Source organism: Megalopta genalis, chromosome 2 (assembly GCF_051020955.1).
Source record: "Megalopta genalis isolate 19385.01 chromosome 2, iyMegGena1_principal, whole genome shotgun sequence".
Classification (NCBI taxonomy): Eukaryota; Metazoa; Arthropoda; class Insecta; order Hymenoptera; family Halictidae; genus Megalopta; species Megalopta genalis.
In genome coordinates, this window is record NC_135014.1 from 36,003,857 (window position 1) to 36,027,073 (window position 23,217).

General features: G+C 43.3%; 1 protein-coding gene across 2 annotated transcripts; it reads left to right on the top strand.

Moving 5' to 3' along the window:
* The first annotated feature begins 4,306 nt into the window (after nucleotides 1-4,306).
* Nucleotides 4,307-22,921, top strand: verm (LDLa and CE4_CDA_like_1 domain-containing protein vermiform). 2 transcript variants are annotated; one of them, XM_033478967.2, is made up of 6 exons: nucleotides 4,307-4,414; nucleotides 7,558-7,690; nucleotides 9,667-9,797; nucleotides 17,082-17,231; nucleotides 19,188-20,110; nucleotides 21,860-22,921. In XM_033478967.2, the coding sequence occupies exons 1-6, from the start codon at nucleotides 4,366-4,368 to the stop codon at nucleotides 22,091-22,093; spliced, it is 1,620 nt and encodes a 539-aa protein (XP_033334858.1). In that variant the 5' UTR covers nucleotides 4,307-4,365; the 3' UTR covers nucleotides 22,094-22,921. The 2 variants fall into 2 exon arrangements, with proteins under 2 accessions (XP_033334858.1, XP_033334859.1); XM_033478968.2 differs by lacking the exon at nucleotides 9,667-9,797 and adding an exon at nucleotides 9,869-9,981.
* Nucleotides 22,922-23,217: the final 296 nt, after the last annotated feature.

Consider the following 23,217-nt stretch of genomic DNA (forward strand, 5'->3'; position numbering starts at 1 on the left):
ACGCCGGTTTCCTCGTTTAATTCGCGAATTACAGGGTTCCGCGGGATCGATGGAAACGTCGCGACGCGCCGGCAACGCGAGAAATCAGATTACGAGCGGTGGCTCGTGAATCATTGGCGCTCTTTGTGCCCCACGGATTACCGGGCTTTTCTGTTCTCTGGATAGGAACTGTTTTTGTCCCTTGTCGATCGACGATCGAGTTACACTCCACTTCCTTCGTGCTTTTGTTCGATCGCGACTCCTTTGTGCCAAGGAAACTGCAGGTTTAACCCTTGACCGAACTACCGACTACTGTCACTTATACACTTACAATAAATGCAAGTAAATGTACGTTAAAATATCGCGAACTTGGCGAGCTTTATCAGAGAATTGCCTGAATTTTTAAATAATTGCATTAATATTAATATATATATATATTAATGATGACTTGCTTAACATTGCGTGGAACCACTATAATCCGATTAAGGTTTCAGCTTGACTTAAATATTATTATAATGAATATTATTATTCTCCGTTTAAATCGTTGAGAATCGTTCCAGTGCTCGGAAAAATTGCATAATGTTGGAACAGTGTTCCGATGCAATAGAAATTGTGAAAGTTGTTGCAACAAGTTCCTTGTGTCTGGTAGGCCCCGAGAAGAATGAATTCACTCAGCTTTCATCCGATTCAAAATAATGATGGTGTCTGGATGGAACTCTCGTGCCGGTTGAACTATTAAAAAATACCGGAACAAAGTAGGACTGAAAAGCAGGGTCAAGATTCTCAGCGATTCTCGGCGATATTTGACACCGTTTCGATGAATACGCGCCTAATTAATTAAATTTCGAGAGTCGTTGAATCGTTCGTTCTTTGGCCATTAATCCAGCCAGTTTCCATAGTTCCCCCAATTTCGCGCAGCACTACGGCGACGGCTTTTGTTCCCATGTATCTTTCCACATCTTCCCTCGAATACGCCAAGTATGTGCTCGCGCTGAAATGATTAGTCTATTTTTACCCGAAGCCTTTCGTGCACCTATCTCCGAATGATTCAGCGAATTACCAGGCCTCGGTTTCGACATCGTCATTCGCACCGCATTCCGAGCGAACTATAAAAATCAGCCTAATATGCCTTCTTCAAATTATTCGTGCGTTTCGACAGCCTGCTTTCCGCTCCAGCGCGGCCACGAAAGCAGCTAAAACTTCGTTCCCATTGTTAATTGCGCCTCCACCGGGAAAAGATTCGCAGATTGCATCCTGCTCTGTCAAACAATTGATACAATAAATCTTTCGCGAGCGATTCTAAATCACTGCCGAGAAACACCATGCGGAAAGAATGATTAAAACGTTTCCGTGAAATAGCGATTGTAGACTTATTTATTCTTTTGGCACTAGAACAGTTTAGAAACTAAAGTGACCTTTAAGAGACAACTAAACGGCGACTCCACTTTGCATTCACGAAGACATCCAACGGATTAAAAATAATTAACGAATTCCTTTTGGTGCCGGAACAGTTTTGGAACCAAAATGATTAGTCTAGATTACTTTAAAAGAGAAACAGCCGACAATTCGCTCCCCGTATTCGCGTTTCAGCCTCTCCTAAAACTACTCCTTGCGCCTCTAACAATATGTTTTCTTGGCAGCGTTTTACTTGGAACATCCTGCAACTCCGTCAGAAAAACAGCCACCGCCTCATTCATTTCCCAGCGAATTCCCAGCTTATTCCACCGTAATCTCTCAACGTTTCCACGCTTTTGTTTCCCATAATCAGGCTTATCCAGCGACCTTAGGTCAAAGATGGCCGACAAGGTATTCATAGTGGCTGTCCCCGGCGCCGAACACGATACTGTTATTAACCATTATCTGCAACAGGTTCCCCTTATCTCAGGATTTATTGATATCCCTCGGTAGCTCCGTGAGAGTCCCCGTCCTCGGCGGACATTATTCGTAGCCGTTGGAAGTTGGAACGACCGTGTCGAGAGATAAAAGTGAAACACGGTTCTGCCGGTCTCTCGAACGACTACAGCGCTGCACGATCTCGGCCGAATCGATCTCAACTTCGACCGGTCTACGCAAATCCCGGGTGTCGCAACCGTTATTGGGAACGAGCGTGCCGTGAATCTGTTTTCCGGCGCGCGGGTTTCGCAGAAATTTCGTGAACGTCGCCGAAACGTGTTACACCTGACCAGACCTCGAAATCGGATTCGACCGGCGACTGTGTCGCCGTATTTCTTTTCGGGTTTCGCGCGCAGGTATGGATCTCGAGAATGCCGATTGCTGGAAACGCTTTCGGAGGTGATCAGGGGGACCGGAATGTGTTGATTTGGACTCGACGAGATTCGGAATCTATTATTTACCGTGCAAGGCTGACACGGCGTTTTTTCGAGATTTCGACTGGTCGCAGGAACATCGGCAATTTTTTTTCACGAAGAAGAATTAGAAGTAGAATTTCAGTTTGATACGAAGCGTTCATGTCCATAGCGTCATTCCTGGAAGCGTTCATGGTGCACGTCTGCCAGAATTTACATTTTGCTTAATTCTTCACAGGATGTTCAAGTTGCAATGATTTTGGGAAACACGACGGGCTGACGGCTCATTGGAGTGAATTTTTAGCGATTATTAGAATGATTAGAATTATTGTAACGAAGTCTGAGTAGCTTTTCCGATGAAGTAACGAAGATGAAGCGACGTTAGAGACAAGATGGCGGCAGGTGGTCCACGTCCGGCGACGTTTCAAGTAACATTACTTACATGTCTTCTCAGTTGCAATAAGAAAATTAGAATAATACTATCACATCATGGAAAATAATTGCAGTAGTATTTAAAAAATGCTCGATGGTGCATCTAAATTGCATAAAAGTGTTCGGAGTCCGGGGGGAAAAATGGCGCGCCAAGAGGAAAAGGCGAAGCCAAAAAATGATCCAGCTGACTAGAGGGGATAGCAGCAGGCCCTTGTATCGTCGCAAACGATTGTCATATTTTCGAAGAAGTCGTCGAACGGGTTTTTCGATGTGCACCCGTCGTTTTCTATGAATAGAAACCGAATCGATAGGAGCGTGGTCATTATCGTTCCCGTCGGATTGCGGCGTGTTCTATCGCAATAGTTCGTCTCGCAGAAGTTATTTCGCGGGGAGCGACGTCGGTAACCTTTTACCGCGTAAACCGCAAATTTATTGGCCACCGGGCGCATCCCGGCGAACCTCGGTAGGTAAAACGCGTTGCGCAAAAGCCGCGTTCGCGAAAGAATCGAAGAACGGGCCAGGGAGGAGGACGGCTGCTTTTTCTTATTCGACGTGCATCGGAAAGCTCGCTCGCGAATTTATAATTGACGATTCGTGGTGGCTTTACAGCTTTCTGCGATCGAGCGATTTTTCGGCGACGATCCAATCATTTTACCGAAGGAAACGGAGGCGCGAGTCTCCTGAATAGTCATCGCAGCCTCGATTTCTTCGAATAATCGAGACAAGGGTAATTGGTCTCGCTAGAAAACTAGGGGAATCGAAGAAAGTGGAACAGAAGTTATGATATTCGGGCCACGAGAATTTTTCCCAATCATTTCGGATGATCGCGGAGACTTTCTCGGCTGGCGGGATCGGTTCTAGATCTCCGTGGCTCTTGCACTTCCTATAATTAATTTTACTCGATCACAGATCATTAACCTTTGTTCATCTCGCAGACTCCGTGTTCACAGATCAAAATTTTCTGCATTGTTAGAACTGTGTTTCGAGTAAATATTTATTCGTCATAAATTATTCTATCTATTTGTTCGAATAATTCTTTATTCGAATAAACTATTCGATTAAAGATTGTAAAATCATTCGAATAACAATGCGAATAATCGTTTTACTGTTCTTCGTTTTCGCGTAATTTTATAGAAATATGTATACGTCAATTGCATAGACTTCCGTAGCAATTTACATGTATTTTCGAATTAACCATTACAAATATCATATTCTGTAATCTAAAGGGTATTTCATCCGCTTAATTAAGAAATAATAATAATAATAATATTATCACTAGTGCGGTAACACGTTTGCCAATAAATAATAATAACAATAATAATAAATAAATATATTTATACGAATACATCCAGGATCAGTCAAACAGCTGTGTACCAGCGAAGGGGTAGATAACAATTTTGGCTGTTAAATTCGTCTAACGAAGAGGCAAACGCAGGAAATCTGGCAGATCGGGGCAAAAAGGAATTGGTCGTGCGGTCTCTGTTCTCGGTCTCGAAGGATGGAGCCGATTCTCGACGTGGAAAAGGTGGCAGCACCATCCGGAAGGTGAAAGTCCTTCAGCGAAGAGGAAGGAGTGGTGGTGCACATATAGAGGGGCGAGAGGGCGCGGCTTGTTCAGACACTCTTTGTCCCGACGACGACGATCACCATGTCGCCGAAGTTCCTGTTCCTCCTTGGATCCCTCTTTGTGTTTGCCGGTGAGTACACTGAAACATCTCTTCCGCGTATCCCCGTAACGAAACTAGGCCCGCGACCGTTCGAATTTACCGCCGAAAATCGTTTTTCCCCGGCTCGGCTGGCGCCGTTTGAAAAATTCGCGATCTTTCAGTCAAAGTTTCTCAGCAAGGCTGTTTCGATCCCGCGGTGTTCGATCATTCGGCTCCAATTACTTTATCGTTCAGGGATCGCGATGGTAATATCTTTAATCTGTCCCGGTGTAGCATTGTTCAGTGAAAGTTATCGAAAGAGATCGCGAATCCGAGTTCGCGAGAACGAGTTCTCTCTCGAAAGACGCGTTCAGGTTCCGATCGGCTGTTTACTGGCGGTGAAAGTTGTTTTAGACGTTCAACAGTTCCCTCTCGCGATCGCACGAGATCCCGGGAACCTTCTACTCGCTGTATCATAGTGATATTGTCAAGGATTAATGGTTATTTCTCCTTCGTTCTCGTTCGTTTTCTTCTTTCGACTTCACGAGTGACTCGAGGTACACTTCGAACATATGTTGCACGCTTTCTTAACGGCAGAAAAGTTCGCAGAGTGCGTTCAAACGATGCCCGAGGGTCGAGAGAAGTGAACGAAATGTGTCGAAATGTTAAGGTATCTTTGTAGTAATTGCTCGGGAATTTAGAACGTCGAGATGCGTGCGAGCGCAGCGAGACACCTGGAGACCTCGCGTTTCGCTCCGGTGTGCAACAGGTTGTGTTCCAAGCCTTCTCTGTCAAACAATTCTCGATCTATCGTTTCAGAACCAACGTTGCCCCGCGTTACCGAAGCCTGGTAGAATAGTTTCTTCTAATTTTAATCGATTAAGCTCTAAGAAATGAAATTTTCTAGACGCCTTCTCCCATCTTCGATGTACGTAAACCCTCTAAAAACAAGCATTACGTTACTGCAACACACAATTAAACACCACTTCAAATGCTCTTTCGATCGATACTAACTCTTTCAAAACAAATACAAAATACAACATTATTCTGATCGAAAGCATCATAAATAGGCTGCGGATCTTTATACAAAATAAAAATTGTCTGCATCAATTGCCGAATATAGGATCCAGGTATTAGTTTTTTTTATTTCGTTAATAATTTTAATAAGTTCAAATTAATGCATCGAGATTCTTAGTTTCTTTTAATTATCACATCGTTCTCAATTCTGCCTATTTAAATGTACGTTTTAATTGCAAGAATTAAAGAAACCGAAATTCTGCCTAAGAAACAGAAATTACAAAAATATTAAATTGCTTCTTTTAATAATCTTGATCAGTTGAAAGTAGCGTAATAAAATAATTAAATTGTTCTTGCGTCTTCACAATTTTATAATTCAGCCTCTCATTTTTACCATAAGTGTATACAAAATCCGCGGTATATAATCATAACAGAAACTCAAGCAGACTTCTTAATTTTACTTGATTGCTTCTGCGGTCAATTTTACTCGGTAACGCCTCTCGTTCAGTTCACCCCCTTCACCTCTCCATTAACGAGAAAGCTGCTGGATCCACCAAACCAAAGAAATGTTCAAAAAGCCGGAAAAACCGGCGAACGAGACTTTAATTCGAAGTGATTGGCGCATCGCACCGCGGCGCGGCGCGGCGCGGCGCGGACGTGAAAGTTTAACGAAAGACGCCGACGCGAGGTCCGACGGTCCGGAAGCGGCAATCAGGATCGCGGATCACGATCGAGGGGGATCGAGAAGGCACGGTCGACGTCCCAGAAGTCGGCGTCGGCCGTCCCCGACGAAAAGTTACGAGTAGGGACGGTCGTAGAACCTACTTTGGAGAACCGCTGTCGCTTCCCTCCCCACCCCCGTCGCCGTTGCCCTGACATTTCCAAGACTTTCTACTTCTACGGGGGGTTCAGCGACCCCGAACGTGTTCTCTCGGTCTCCACGATCTCCCTGGATCGTGGCGCGCTCGCGGCGATCGCGACATTTTCCGCGGTCGGTCCCGAGGCGACCAGAGAACCTGCCCTTTTTATTCAAATGTCAGAGACAACGCTGTCTCCGTGCCCTTTGGCCTCCTCTATCGAACTCGAGGCTGGTTACTTTCTATGGAAAACGTTTCCTCGTGGTCCTGACTATCGAATCGATTTTTCTGCAGGATCTCCTGAAGCATTTTGTGGAGGATTTAACGAGAATCGGGATCAAGAGAAAATTTTCGTTGCCAACCAAAAGGTTCCTTTTGCTATAAAGGGATCTATAAATGGAACTATAAATAATTAATCAATCTTGTGAATTTTATAACACAGAATTTTGCAGTGTTGTTAGGCAGAATGATTTTTCAGTGCTTTTCATGGTGGCGCAGCCAGTTAGCCAGTCGGTGTTCCTTCCCTCACGAAAAGCATTGAAAAAGCATTCTGCTTAACAACATTGGAATTTTGTAAGGAACAATTTAGTTCGTTCTGTGTGTTTCCATATTTTTGTAGAATTTTCTCTGAAATCCACACGTTCATCTTTGTATCGATTTCTTGTATTAGCAGATGGTTTATTTTCGCAGCTCGAACGACGATTATTTTATTTTCTAAGTGTCGCCATTGTCTTTCTTCTTATTATCAGTGTAATAAATATGTATGGTATCACGGTTAGACAGCTATTTCTGTCGGGGTTAGGTTCGATCTTATTTGTAAACCGGTTTCTTCGTGATTCTTGCTACAAAGGAAGCAACTTTTTCTTTCTTGAAAGGAAGAACGTGGCAACGTGTGTGTACGTGGGCGAGGACTTTTTCTCGAGTAGCGTAGAAAGGCGTGAAGTATTCTATTGATCGCGCGGTCGCTTTAGAGATTGTGCTCGTAAATCGAGAGTCGTTTATGTAATCGTCTATAGAAAGTACGTAATTGTCGATGGAGGGGTGGAGGGATGATAAAGTCTCTCCTTTCTGAATTATTCTCCGCCATGAACGTTTAATGGACGTTTCGAATACGCTGTTAAATTAACCGTTTGCACACGAGTGGTGACTCTAAGACACCGCGAACAGTGCAAAGGGTGCAAAGGGTTGAGATAGTCGATAAATTCCGATAGAAAAATAGTCGATGAATGCCGATAGAAAAATAGTCGATAAATGCCGATTGAATAACAGCCGATAAGGATTATTTCATTCGCTATACTGACATAATTTCTTGTTGTTTAGGGACGCTGGTCAGAGCCCAGGATGACGAGGGCTCGGACGGACTCGACGCGAACGCCGAAGAACTCTGCCAGGACCGCCCTGGCGATGAATACTTCCGGTTGAACGTCGAAGGAGACTGTCGAGATGTCGTGAGGTAAACATTGCACTATTCTTATCTATTTTTCTCGCCTAATTCAGAGACCGAGCAATCGTTTTCGACCCTTTGTCCTGTAACAACGAGTTCAGTATTTTGCGAACATTTCTAACTCGATAATTGTGTTAATTTATTTATTTATTCGTAAACGGATAAACTCATTAGTTCATAGAGATTATTGAGCAAGTGAGATACATGTGACAAAAGTGATAATTAGATTGCGAAATTTATGAATTTATAAGAAAATTGAGTAATTTCAATTTAAAACGCTGGAAAGATTGAAAGAATTAAAAAGTGTCAATTGTATAATTTTAGGTTGACTCAAATTATTGTCAAAGAACTTGCTATTTAGTTTCGATTTATTGCAAATGATGCAGATAATTTTTATTTTGCATAAAAACGGGAGAAATTACCGGTAAATGCAGGTGGATACACCGGTATCCTCGAATTTCACTTTCTATAAGGGTTATGAAGGTACAACCTTAAAAATTAATTATTATACCGCTTTTCCATTTTGCTATGAACACCTGGTTTAAACGAAATTTATAAATTTATAATGTTTTACGAACTCTGTTCAATGTCTATTCTACGAGTCTGACACGATATTACAGTGCAAGGGGTTAAAGACGCAAGGTTGAATTTATACATAATTGGATCATAGTTTCTCGCTCTCGCGACCAGTAGAATTCATAGTTATCATACCAGATCTGAAATTGTTGACCAGAAATGAATTTCTAAAGTAACCTGGCTGAAGCAGGAAGCGTGAAACAGCATTGTGGTTATTCTAAGGCTAACGACAGCTGTTCTCGAACCGAAGAATGTTGAAATTCCCGGGTTAACAAAGTGAAAGGGTCGGATCGCGTACAGGAAATTCGAATCGCGGTAAAATGAGTCCAGAAGGACGTCGCAAGTATAAAACATGTCGAGGAGCCGGCGTAGTTAACGGTAAAGCAGCCTAGGCTGTTGCCAACAAGTCGGTAGAGGCGTGGGGAAAGAAAAATGGCGAATTCCTCCGGTTCCTCGGCGATCGAATTCCGCGTTCGAAGGTTCAAGGCGAGCCTGATACCGGATACAGGACTCGCCTTCCAGCTTAATGACGACACGCCGCGTATCCTGACTCACTCGAGCGTGTATTTCCGTCCTCAAGGACGCCTCCGCGGATCAGGAGCAGCTCGGGAATCCTGCGTGTCCTTTCAAGAATTTTATTCTGCTCGAAGCTATCGCCCTCTCCAGGTTTCTTTTCAGTTCGAATCTCCCTAGATATTTACAGAAGAATTAATCGGTCGTTGCAGAAGTAATTTCCAAATAGATAGCTTACAAGTAAACGTGCAATTTTATGCGTTTATGGTGAAAACGAGTAGGTACGATTTAAAACAGGGTGAAGATTGAAAGAAACTAAGAATGTCGATGCATTAACTCGAGTTTATTAACATTATTAACGAAAGAAAAAAACTAGTGCTTGGATCCTATGGCCTGCAATTGATGCGGACAATTTTTATTTTGCATAAAGATCCGCGATCTATTTAATTAATTATCTATGAAATTGTATGTTGAATAATGTGTATTGAACATTGACAAACGCATTTAACTGCACAATTTGATAGAATCGTTTAATCAATGCCCAAGTGTCTATTTGACGAATTTTGATTAAACCGTTTATTTGTTTAAATTGTATTCCGTGAACATCATCGAACGATCGACACTTCGATTATACAGAGGAAAGAGGTGACCATGTAGATTTTTTTGAGATATTTTCGAGAATGAAAATATATTTAATTTCCCTTTGTTACGATCTATTCGGAAAAAGGGATGAAACCCTCGGGAAAATAATCATTTTGCCAGCAAAAGTACTTTCGAAGCAATAGACACGATGCAAATAGAGCCTCCGACGCAAACCATAGAAGCCGATGAGATCGGCAACGAAAGTTATTGTGCCCGATCCGAGAAAGTGAAACAAAAGACCGTGAAATCCGCAGATGCGACAAAGCCAGCGAGATCGGCGTGACCAGGTTGGCGACGGTGCGTTGTCCGACAGGGCTGGCGTTCGACATCGAGAGGCAGACCTGCGACTGGAAGACGAACGTGAAGAACTGCGACCAGCTCGAGAGTAAGCACAACGTTTGCGGAACCGTTTGACTAAAGAACGCCCCGTTTTTTCTTTCTGTCCGGATCGAACAGGTGCACGAAGTCCGGCCTGAAGCAAATCACGTGCCCCAGCGGACTGGCCTTTGACTTGGACAAACAGACCTGCGACTGGAAGGGCAAAGTCACCAACTGTGACAAGCTCGAGAGTAAGTCGAGATGCATCGACCAGGCCGGACCGGGCCGGTGTCTCCGTTTCCGCCGCCGTTTTTCCTGCGGAACTGCGTTCACCGTTGCCTCCGCAAACCACCGAGACCCGTTTGACATTCCTCCCGGCAGATTTGTCCGGTTTCGAGGCAGTTTGCAGAGGCAACGTTCGCTTAGACGTATTTTCGAGGAAGAGGCGCGAGCTACTGAACATTTTCGCTGCGTCCCAAGGTCAAGGATGCTGGGAAATGTTGCAGAGGAAACGGAGTTGCCCGGTCCTTTCGTAGACTCGCAACGTAGCACGCACCATTCGTAATTCTACTAACGCACGATTACTCTCACGTACTTATCTTGACTCACCCCCTCTGCTCTTCTCGTCTCCTCGTCTATCTATGACCGTTACAGCGGAGATTTTTATACGTTTTTGTGGCGTAATCCGTCGTTGGAAAGTCGGTGTACGATAGAATCGACGATAAAAAAAAAAAGAAGTGCGAAAGACTGGACGCGATTCGAGAATCGGCGTCGGACACGTTGCTTCGCCGCGTTTCCTGCACCGACGTTGCAACAATCTTATCTCGTACGTTGCATCGCCGGTGGCAGAACGTAACGCGAACGACGCAAAAATGGCCGCGTCGGTCGCGAGCTGAAAGTGAAAATGTGCCGGCGTTCCGTGCCGTAATTATTCGAACGGCTCGAACGAGCTGTTCTCCGGATTACAGCTTTCTAAATTTCCTAATTAACAAGCTCACTCTCGAAAGATCAACGCGTTTCTTTCACCATGAATCTTTCGGAAATCTTTCGCCGATTAACTTCGAGAACTTGTTCCGCCATTTCGAGCCGGAAGACGCACGCTCTCTTCGGTGCAACGTTTCTTTTATTCGGTACAGTTCTTCGAACCCTCGTACAGATCTACGTAGTTGTAGAATCCTCGAATCGAAGAATTCCTTAAACAATTTCAATATTGTGTGTGAACCATCGAACGCAATATTCGACCGTGAAAATTCATTAAATTCTGCTGCAGAAATTGATCAAAATCTGCTGCAACAATTCGTTAAATTCTGCTGCAATCAATTGTCAAATTCCGCTGCAACAATTTATTAAATTCCGCTGCAAAAATTCGACTTGTGACCTGGCCTATGGATCACTTCTCTCCGATCTCGGATCTCCGCTTTCTTCGAATCCACGTGGTTCAGAAATTCGAGAAGTAGCTGTACGATTCGGTCGGAATTCTCCCAAAAATCATTCTTTGGCTCCGAAGCTAGAAAAATGAGAATGCTTTGAATGGCCGGTGGCCGGTCAGCTCGTTCGACTGATTCCGAACGGCACCGTGCACGTAAGTCACTTTCGAGAGACGCTGTAATCTCCGGTCCGGCCACTTTCGATTCGCCGGTTTCCAAGACTGGTTTCGATTTTGAGCGAAAGTGCGCTCGCGTCCGCGGCGCGACGTGGCGCGGAGACGAGAAGCTCTCGCGAGCGGTCGCTCTCGAATTATATTCTAACCCAGTTTCGAAGCCACCCACCTTCTTCCTGCTCCCCTGGCTCGCTCGGTGTCCCGTCGACTCACCTTGCTCGACTAACAACCGTGAAAATATATTCCACACGCACTACTCACGATCCGTGGAAAAAAAGGCTTGCTCGATTTGTCGCTTTCCAGGCCGGCTCGTCGCTTTCGAGGGCTCACCGTGGGCCGAGCCATTTCTTCCCCTTGAGACCGATCTCGTTGCGAACTCTTTCACGGCTCGAAAGAGCACGGTCGATCGCGGAATCTCCGATTTATCTCGGTCCGGGAACTTCGATACTTGCTCCGTGATCCACGATTTTCTTACAAGAGTTCATTCGCTTAGAATGTTATCGTGGACGTGGATTTTATCGCTGCTTAGCATTTCTAGAGACATTCCAGACTCTTGCAAATTCCTCAGCTCGTTCGCGATAACGTAATTAGTGTAAACTCCCGTGTTACGCGAATTCCTGCAACGCGCCGAAGAGATTGCGACTAACTGTTCTCATGTAACGCGACTTTTTGTACAACGCGTCGGACGATAAAGAACACGAGTTACTCACATTCGAGAATTAAATCTGCTTCAGTTGAGAACTTCGTTGCTTTCGTTGTTTCTGCCACTTTGAATCCTCGCGCGGCGGATCATTTTCACAACAGTAATATCGACGATGTTTATAACAATTCTCAGCTTTATTCGGCAATTTTTCGAAACGTATTTCTCGAGATATTCCTTGCAAATTTATTGGCCTTTCTGTTTTTCCTAATGCAACGGCAATAATTTATTCGATTTAAATCTATTCGATTTGATTTGATTTCGCCGAAAATCGATCGATCGAGCGAACGTTTTCAATGCTCTGGACCGAAATCGACCTAGCCACCGCCATGCGAGGGTTAATACGGGCAAGATTTCCTCAAACGCGAATTCATGCAACGTGCAACGCATTAACCGCGCGATGCAGGAGTCTGCCGACTACCGTATCCAGCCTCGATCACTATACCCGTGTCTCGGAGTGTCGAGAAAACCGCAAAAAAAGACCTCGAACCTGTCGCAAAATCGATGTGTCGCAACTGCGTTCGGGACGGCTTTTTGCCCCGATCCTTTTGTCCGGCAAGAAAAACCGGCACCATGACGTCCGGCCATTTTGTATCCGCGACGGTGAACAAAAGGAAAAGTTGCCGTTCAAAATATTGCTCCACGGTCTCTCGTAATCGACGCCTGGCACGCAACCGCTTTTTAGCTTTACAATAAAATCCGCTCTACACCTGTACATATATTATCAAACGCAGACACGCGTACTTACGTACACACACACACACACACACATACACACATACATATACGCGCGAGCAAACGTATAAAATTCTTTTCTCCTCGCACCAGGTACGAGGTAGCACGTTCTCGATCGCTGATCTCGCTCCTATTATTTTTCTCTTCTTTTTCTTCTTCTTCTTCTACCCTTCTAGCCGACTCTTTCTCTTTCTGTCTGTCCCTGTCACTCTGTTTCTTCACCGATCTTTCTCTCTACTTCTCACTCTGTTTCTCTCTCTCTCTCTCACACACACACACTTTCTGTCTCTGTCTCTGTCTCTCTGCATCTAGATCGGTTTCGCTTCGACGATCTGGCCTCCTTACACCAGAGCTCCTCGTTATTCAGTCTCGGAGCTCGCTTCGGCTGCGAATAGCGCGGCTATCGATCATTTATTTCTCTCTTCATTCTATCAACGTCCTTCTGTCTCTCTTCTCTCTCCGTATTTCTATATATTTATGCCTCGCTCTCTTGTCTCTATATATTTATATCTTACTCTCTTATTTCTACATAAATTTACATCTCATTCTCTCGTTTCTATATATTTATGTCTCACTCTCCTCTTTCTATACATCTTTGTCTCATTCTCTTAATTCTATATATTTATGTCTCACTCTCTTATTTCTATATATTTATATCTCACTCTCTTATTTCTATATATCTATATCTCACTCTTTTATTTTTATGTATTTATATTCCACTCTCTTATTACTATAAATTTATATATCTCACTCCCTTATTTCTGTATATTTATATCTTACTCTTTCATTTCTAAATATTTATATCTCACTCTTTTATTTCTATAAATTTATGTCTCACTCTCTTATTTCTATATATTTATATCTCACTCTCTTATTTCTATATATCTATATCTCACTCTTTTATTTTTATGTATATTTATATCCCACTCTCTTATTACTATAAATTTATATATCTCACTCCCTTATTTTTCTGTATATTTATATCTTACTCTTTCATTTCTAAATATTTATATCTCACTCTTTTATTTCTGTAAATTTATGTCTCACTCTCTTATTTCTATATATCTATATCTCACTCTTTTATTTTTATGTATATTTATATTCCACTCTCTTATTACTATAAATTTATATATCTCACTCCCTTATTTCTGTATATTTATATCTTACTCTTTCATTTCTAAATATTTATATCTCACTCTTTTATTTCTGTAAATTTATGTCTCACTCTCTTATTTCTATAAATATATGTCTCACTCTTTTATTTCTATATGTATATTTTATATCTCACTCTCTTATTTCTATATGTATATTTACATCTCACTCTCTTATTTCTACACATTTATATCTAACTCTCCGATTTCTATATATTTACGTCTCACTCTCTGACTTCTGTGTCTCATTCTCTGATCTCTGTCTCTCATTCCAATTTTCATCTCGTCCTCGCGGCTGTCATCCAGCTCTGGTCCCCGCGCGAGGCTTTTCTCATCATCTCTGTCACTCTGTCTCTACTTCTCTCTTCTCCCTCGGGACCTCTTTCTCACGCTCGACCAGACGAACAGACTCGTCAGTCGCAGAGACGACTCGTCCCAGCAGATTTAATTGCTCCGATTGCGCCGTTTCGAAGCAGCCCTTTGTAAGATGCAACAGGGGAGAAGCCTCGCGCAATCAGAGGGGGGAAACTCGCTGTTGCAGCTTCGTCTCGGACTTTTGAAAGTTTACGGCTTCCAAGGCTGCTCTTTATGTAATCGAATGTATAATCCTCGCGTTTCTTCAAGCCGGGAGCAGTAACTTCTCGCGGTTTTCGACGATGTTTTTCCAACGACGATGGTAAACTTTTAACGTTTTCTGTCGTAACGAGTACCATTTGTTACTTTGCTTCTCTCTGTTCGATAGTTATCACTAGATCGCGGATTTTTATGGAAGATAAATATTGTCCGAGTTCATTTGAAGAAATATAAATTACATGAAAATATCTTTACTTTTTTAACGATCGTAATAAATTGAAAATAATGCAGCAATATTCTCAAATTCTTTGTAATTTCTTCACGGTCTTGCTTGCAATTCATTCTTTTTTTTTCACGAATGCATAAAATCCGCAATCTAGTTATCACTTTCCATTTTAATTTTGTAACACAAAGGGTTCGTCGAGTTCAAATATTGAAAGCAAAAATAAATAAAAACGTGTTTTGCGATGCTTCTTTCTTGTAAAATCGCGACAATTGCTACGTTTTTAAGGATAGTTCGTTTTTCTTTTCTTTTTTAAGAAAAATTCACCGTAATTGAAATTTGATAAACAACATCGACGATTAAGCAGAATGATCGCCTTCGAAACACTGGTTGCGCAAAATTATACGAAAAAGATCGGAGCAGTTGAGTCCCCCGAAACTCGCGTCTCTCTACGGCGAAATGAAAACGCAAGGGAGCCCGTCACCTGAATTCTTCTGCTATTACTGTTCTCGCCATCATTTCCAAAACAAAAAAAAATCGCCTAAATGTTTTTCTGTTCACGTGTTCTGTTGCCTGCGTGCGAATCGCTGCGAGCCCACGAAATCAAAGAGCCGAATCCACCATCTCGGCTCGAATTGTAAGCTTGTCTCCCCTAGCGACGGTTCCTCCCGGCGGATCGTCTTTTGCCCGTCGGCGAGTTTTTTTTTTTAGTTTCGAGGCTCGAACGATCGATCTCTCGATGGTTTCCGATGGTGGAATCCGAGGAGAAATCGTCGCCTCTCTCGCGCGGAAAAACTTTCGACGATGCTCCGTTTTCGCACGAAAGAGAAACTTTCGGCGTTTCTCGTGCCCATCGCGGGGTCGTTTTGCATCTTCCCGTCGCAAGCTGCCAACCGGCAAAACCAGATCCGGTCCCCGAACGAAAGAGAAACGGAACCGGCGAACAATCGGCTGTAGAAACGACGCTCTTAGCCAGTGGCGTAGGAACAACTCGGTCACTCGAAATATACAGACGACATGATATACCGACGATTGATCGGAAAGTTCTTTCCCGGCGGCGCGGACGCGTCATTTTCCATCATTTCCTCTACACTTTTTATTTTTTAATGAGTATCTCGATGCAAAAATTGTGCTACGAATCGCTTTTCATCGACTTCGTGGAAAGAACTCTCCCGGCAATCGAATTTATTGACGCTCTCGTGACCGATTGTTCGAGTTGCATTTCCGCGAATTAAATGGTTGGACGGTCACGAGAGCGTCGAGCTCAAGTCACACGTGTACATAGAAAGTTTGCGTGTACATATTAGACGACGTAAACTGCAATCCTCCGTAGAAGAGGTAATTAGTTTGATAATTAATACTTGAGTTGGCGAGAGGTACCGTAGCTTTGGACTTGGGTAAACATTAATTCAGCACGCGACGGCTTTAACCCTTTGCGGATCGGCCTAGAAACTGCGGTGTCAACGTGACGGTCGCTGCCGATCGATCGGCAGCGATCGTTTTCCGTGGGAACTGTCCGCCGCGAAGGGTTAATTGCGTTGCGTTTGTGACGAGCCTCGTAATTGGAAACAATTTGTCTGTTCACAAGACGTGTAGAAAAACAAGCCAATGCAGACACCGTAACACGGTTCTGAACTTCGATCGAAAAAACTCGAAAGACGGAGGAAGAATTTCTATTGTTGTTTTCGATCATTTCCTCGCGGTCGTTCTTTTCAACCCTTTGCACTCGGACACATTTCAAGTTTAAATAGAAGATTTCCATCTTCTGTGATTTATAATTAGTGCATTTTATGCAGGTGAAATTGAGTATTGTAACAGCTTTTTAATACTAAACCTACCGCACCGAACAAAATGACCGGTTCCACATTGTTTATTTTAAGATTGTTGAAATTATAAAGTATCTCTCATAAGAAATGGTTGAACAATTTTTTTAAATTTAAGTCTACGATAATGGTAAAATGTCTAAATAAAAGTCCTGTAAATCCTATAAAGCAACTTATGTTGGACATTTTTAGTGCTCGGTGGGTTTAGTGTTAAATATGTACAATTTTGGAATACGTACAACTAGAATATGTAGAATTTTCGAAAATTATTTTGGAACGCGACGAAAGAATTTTTAGCGGTGCCGTGGAGTCACCTCTCAAATGCAAAGGGTTAATTGGTCTGTGCCAGTCGCGCGACTCGTCCCCCGATCCAAGTAGATTGCGATTCCTGCGCCGCTGTGTAATCTCTGTATATAAATTTGGGGAGAAATGAAAGTAGGCCTACGACACCCTGCGGTAAACGTCAAACGGACCAATAGTAACGATATGGTTGGTGTACATCGAGGTCGCGGGAACCGGCCCCGCTAACGAGTGTTACGTTTGCAGAGCCACGTAAGGTCTTGCCCATCCTGAGGACCGACGAACCGGTCTGCCCCGAGGGGAAATTGTCGTGCGGTAACGGCGAGTGCGTCGACAAGGAGCTCTTCTGCAACGGTAAACCGGACTGCAAGGACGAATCCGACGAGAATGCCTGCAGTAAGTACCATCGACGTCCAATCGACTTCGAGGATCCCACCATCCTCCTTTCCAAACGTTCGACCTTTGGCAATTTGCTAAATCGTAGAGGCGTCTTCGTTCGAAACATTACGAATCCAGAGAATCCATAGTTCAGGTATTCGAAGACACAACGGTCTCCGTTATTCGAATATAAGGAGGCCTGCAAAGTCTCGTCGTTCAAAAATTCACGGTCTCGAAGTCCTATTATTCAATGATTCTGAGATTCAGAGGGTCTCGTCATTCGAAATGTGAAAATACAGTTTTCAAGAATGTTCAATCCAAGGATTTGAAGGTCCAAATGTGCTATAATTTGAAGATCTAAGAACTCGAACGACCTGTGACCCAAAGATTCAACATTCCTAATAACATTTTATAGTCGAAGGACTCATTAATTCGAAGACCTTGTGATCCAAGGACGCATTAATTCAAAAACTTTGTGATTTAAGGGCTCGTTAATTCAAAGGCCTTGCAGTCAAAGAGGCTCTTTAATTCAAAGACCTTGTGATCGAAGGACGCATAAATTCGGAGACTTTGTGATTCAAGAACTCATTAATTCAAAAGGCTTGTGATCCAAGGACTCGTTAATTCAAAGATCTTGTGATCAAATGGCTCTTTAATTCAAAGATCTTGCGATCAACGGACTCTTTAATTCAAAGACCATGTGATCCATGGACTCATTCATTCGAAGATCTTGTGATCCAAGGACTCATTAATTCAAAGATCTTGTGATCAAAGAACTGTTTACTTCAAAGACCTTGTGATCCAAGGACGCATAAATTCAGAGACTTTGTGATTCAAGAACTCATTAATTCAAAGGGCTTGTGATCCAAGGACTCGTCAATTCATATACCTTGTAATCGAAGGACTCATTTATTCAAAGATCTTGTAATCCAAGAACTCGATAATTCGAAGATCTTGTGATCAAAGGGCTCTTTAATTCAAAGACCTTGCGATCAAAAGGTTCTTTAATTCAAAGACCTTGTGATCCATGGACTCATTCATTCAAAAATCTTGTGATCCAAGGACTCATTCATTCAAAAATCTTGTGATCCAAGTACTCATCAATTCGAAGACCTTTTGATCCAAGGACTCGTCAATTCAAATACCTTGTAATCGAAGGACTCTTTAATTCAAAGAGCATGTGATCTATGGACTCATTCATTCAAAGATCTTGTAATCCTAGAACTCGATAATTCGAAGATCTTGTGATCAAAGGACTGTTTAATTCAAAGACCTTGCGATCAAAGTGTTTTTTAATTCAAAGTCCTTGTGAGCCATGGACTCATTCATTCAAAAATCTTGTGATCCAAGGACTCATTCATTCAAAAATCTTGTGATCCAAGTACTCATCAATTCGAAGACCTTTTGATCCAAGGACTCGTCAATTCAAATACCTTGTAATCGAAGGACTCTTTAATTCAAAGAGCATGTGATCTATGGACTCATTCATTCAAAGATCTTGTAATCCAAGAACTCGATAATTCGAAGATCTTGTGATCAAAGGGCTCTTTAATTCAAAGACCTTGCGATCAAAGGGTTCTTTAATTCAACGACCTTGTGATCCATGGACTCATTCATTCAAAAATCTTGTGATCCAAGGACTCATTCATTCAACAATCTTGTGATCCAAGGACTCATCAATTCAAATACCTTGTGATCCAAGGACCCATCAATTCAAATACCTCGTAATCGAAGGACTCATCAATTCAAATACCTTTTTTATAAAAGGATTCAGAGGTCCAATCTTCCTGCGACCGAAACACTTAAACACTCGTCACAATTCACAGTCCCAAAAATCTCAAAGTCCCAGCAGATCGGCATGCTCACAAACCTAAAAATCGCGAAGTCCCAGAAGATTGGCAGATCGGCAATCTAAAAAATTCGGAGCACAACCAAAACTACTAGCCTGCTAACCAAAAGGATCTGATATTATAGCGGTGGAGACCGATCCTAACCGCGCGCCAGACTGCGACCCGACTCAGTGCGTCCTCCCGGATTGCTACTGTTCCGCTGACGGCACTCGAATCCCCGGGAACATCGAGCCGTCGCAAGTACCGCAGATGATCACGATCACGTTCAACGGTGCGGTGAACGTGGACAACATCGATCTGTACGAGGAGGTCTTCAACGGTCAACGACAGAACCCGAACGGCTGCCAGATCAGAGGCACCTTCTTCGTCTCGCACAAATACACCAACTACTCGGCGGTTCAAGATCTGCACCGTAGAGGTCACGAGATCGCGGTGTTCTCTTTGACGCACAAGGACGATCCGCAATACTGGACCCAGGGCACCTACGACGACTGGCTGGCGGAGATGGCGGGCGCCAGGCTGATCATCGAGCGTTTCGCGAACATAACCGACGGCTCCATCATCGGGATGAGAGCTCCCTACCTTCGCGTAGGCGGCAACAAGCAGTTCGAGATGATGGCCGATCAATTCTTCGTCTACGACGCTTCCATCACCGCGTCCTTGGGCCGCGTCCCCATCTGGCCTTACACTCTGTACTTCAGGATGCCGCACAAGTGCAACGGAAACGGCGGCAACTGTCCGTCGAGGTCGCACCCGGTCTGGGAGATGGTGATGAACGAGCTGGACAGGAGAGACGACCCGACCTTCGACGAGTCGCTGCCCGGTTGCCACATGGTCGACTCCTGCTCCAACATTCAGACCGGCGAACAGTTCGCCAGGCTCCTCAGGCACAACTTCAACAGGCACTTCAACAGCAACCGTGCGCCCCTTGGACTTCACTTCCATGCTTCCTGGCTGAAGAGCAAGAAGGAGTACAGGGAGGAGCTGATCAAGTTCATCGAGGAGATGCTGGCTAGGAGCGACGTGTACTTCGTCACCATGGTCCAGGTTGGTAATTGTTTTTAGAAGATCCAACGGATAGTTCAACGACAAACCTACCGAGCACTTTTTTAAGAATAACGGAAATTGTATTCATTTAAGCGGTTAATCGATTTTATGACAATGTGGGCACCAATTAGGAAATCTGTTCAATCATTTTCTATTTTATTTGATTCCTAATTTAATTCCTACATAACATCAATGATCTTAAAACAAAAAATGTGCAACCGGTCGGATGACCGTCATGGTGGGTTTTGTGTTAACCTTTTGCACTCGAGAGGCACCGCTGACAATTGCTGTACCATCTTTCCATCGAATTTGTTCACATCAAACACTGGAACTGCCGATCCAGACGAAGTGACTGGTCCCTGATTTTTTTCTTTTACAATTCCAGATTCGATAAAAGTGTTCATATAAGGAATTTTCATACGAACTTCTTCGTTCAAACATGTATTGGGTTGGCAAATAAGTCATTGTGTTTTATCGCTGCATTGCCATCTAGGAAATGATGAGGAAAAACGCAGTGACTTATCGGGCGATCCAATATTATAATAAACATCGTACGAGGTTTGAATAAATTCAATCGTGTCATTGTTATGAAACAATATACATTAGCAGACTGCTGATAAAAATTGCAAGATAAAAATTGTCTGAGACGATCTCAAGGAACAGATATTACGTAAAAATAAATCGTTTCTTTCGATCATTTATATAAGTTGAAAACAATGTAACAATTTCATCAAATTACGTCTATACAGTTTATATTTCAGCTAACAATTTTAGCCATAAATGCATGAAATCCGCAGTCTATACAATTAGTCATGTTTAAAGTTTGGTAGTTCTAGTGTTAAAAATGCAAGTATTCTCAATCTGCGATAAATTAGTTAGTCAAATTAAATACTGTAGTCAGAAAACAGGCTTTGAACTTTGAGTTGGAATAGTTTCGAGTTCAAAGCATTCGTTTGCTGAAAATCAGTCAGAATTACAAACGAAAAATAATCGGCAAAGAAGCGTCGAGTTCGTTTCTTCTGGAATTTGTAATTTGATAGAGACCTAGATCGCGAGATGCTCGCGAAATCGTTTTCCGATCGAGATACCGCGTCGCTGGAACTGTTATTACGACCGCCTCGGCTCATTTCAATTAATCCCCGTCGCTCAATCCCGCGGCATCGCCGCGTTTCTCGTTCCTGATCCATCAAGCACCGAATCGTGGTTTTATTTCGCTGCACGACAATTTATTTTCCGCTTTCAATCTAACCGCTTATTCTCTCTTTCGCTCTCTCTCTCTCTCTCTCTCTCTCTCTCTGTTTCTGTCTCCGTATCTCCGACAAATTCGATTTGTCTGCAAGCTCCCACGACCGGCTCGTAATCCATTACGGTTTCCTCTATTTACGAACAGATTCGCTGTTCTATTTTCTCGCCGCGCGATGAATGAACCACAGAAGCATCCACGTTACCATTTCTTTTGCAATTCTTCATCTGTCAAATGTTTGTTGAACGATACCTGGACACTGAACTATGTCTTTGTAGAGAATAATTATAAAGAACTCTTAGAGGCATTTCGCAGCTGATAAATATCAAATTAAAAATGATCTGTGTTACAATACATTCTAGATTTGTATTACAACACAGATCATTCTTAATCTGATATTTATCGACTGCAAAACGCCTAAGAGCTATTTATACATTATAATACATTGCAATATCGGAGATTTAATTTGAATGTTGTCTGACCATTGGCGCCCTTTCTACTTGCAGGTCATCAAGTGGATGCAGACGCCCACAGAGTTGTCAGCCCTCCGCGACTTCCAGGACTGGAAAGAGACTTGCGACGAGAAGGGACAGCCCTACTGTTCCCTGCCAAACGCTTGTCCCTTGACGACCAGGGAGCTGCCTGGCGAAACCCTCCGTCTGTTCACCTGCATGGAGTGCCCGAACTACTACCCGTGGCTGCTGGACCCGACCGGTGACGGGTTCACCGCGAACAAATGAGCGGGCGCAGATCGAAGATCGGTCGGTCGAGGGCCGCGTTCGATCGAGGATCACGCGGAATCGATCCTAGAAACCGAGCAGGATCTTCCATTGGAGAGAAACGCGGGGTAAACGTTTCGCGACGCGCGATGTCTCTTGCCGATGGTATCAGGGCATCCCCCGAGTCGAATACTGGCGCGAAATCGCCCGGAAAATTTCGTAAACGAACCCTTTAAAATTATTCGAAATCGATGATCAACCCTGAAAGAACAATTACCCCGTTTCTTTCGGCCTGTTGAATCTCGCAGGAATCTCTGCAATAATTAATCAACAACGCGGCGTAATAATTAGTTAATAACGCGCTGTAATAATTAGTTTACAACGCGTTGTAATAATTAGTTTACAACGCGCTGCGATTTCAGTGTACTCGAATGATTCTTACGGGAATTTTGCGCGGCTGTTGTGGATGATTCATGAATTAGGTATTGCAATTAGGGTGCCTTTTCGCGTCAGGATTTTACAGGAAGCGATCGCGAAACGTTTCGACCGCCGGTCGCGAATGAAAGGATTCGTTTCTTCGGAGGAAGGAGCGAGTCCTCCGAGAGGACACTCGACTTGTACATAATCACCGTATTACCTTGCCCACCCTGAGTTCCCTCAGCCCCCCTGAATCTCCCCGGCTCGGAATCGATCGTCGTCCTTCGAATCGTCTGCGAACGTTCCTAGGATCCGATCGACGCCGGATTGTCCCTTGGTTACACGTTTTTTAGCGGTTAAGAGGCGCGCGAGAGGTTAACGTGATTTTTAGAATATTCATTAAAGTATTTCTGAATAAACGTTTTACGAAAACATGCGACCCTTGATCACGTCCCTCCCCCTACGTTTTATTACAAAATAGTTTTGTTACAAAGCGAATTAATTACGAAGATTTTCATGCAACAGTGATTCTAGAAGTTCTGAAACTGTAAGATCGGAGAAACAGGTAAGAGATATTGAAATATAATTGAAATCAGATTAAACGTTAATTATTGCTTGCTGATTCGAGCATTTTAAGCGGCAAATTATTGCTAGGAGAGTTTTCATCGACCGCACTGCCGCATCCTGCGACAGAATCGAACGTTTTGTTACTCGAATCGAGAATACGT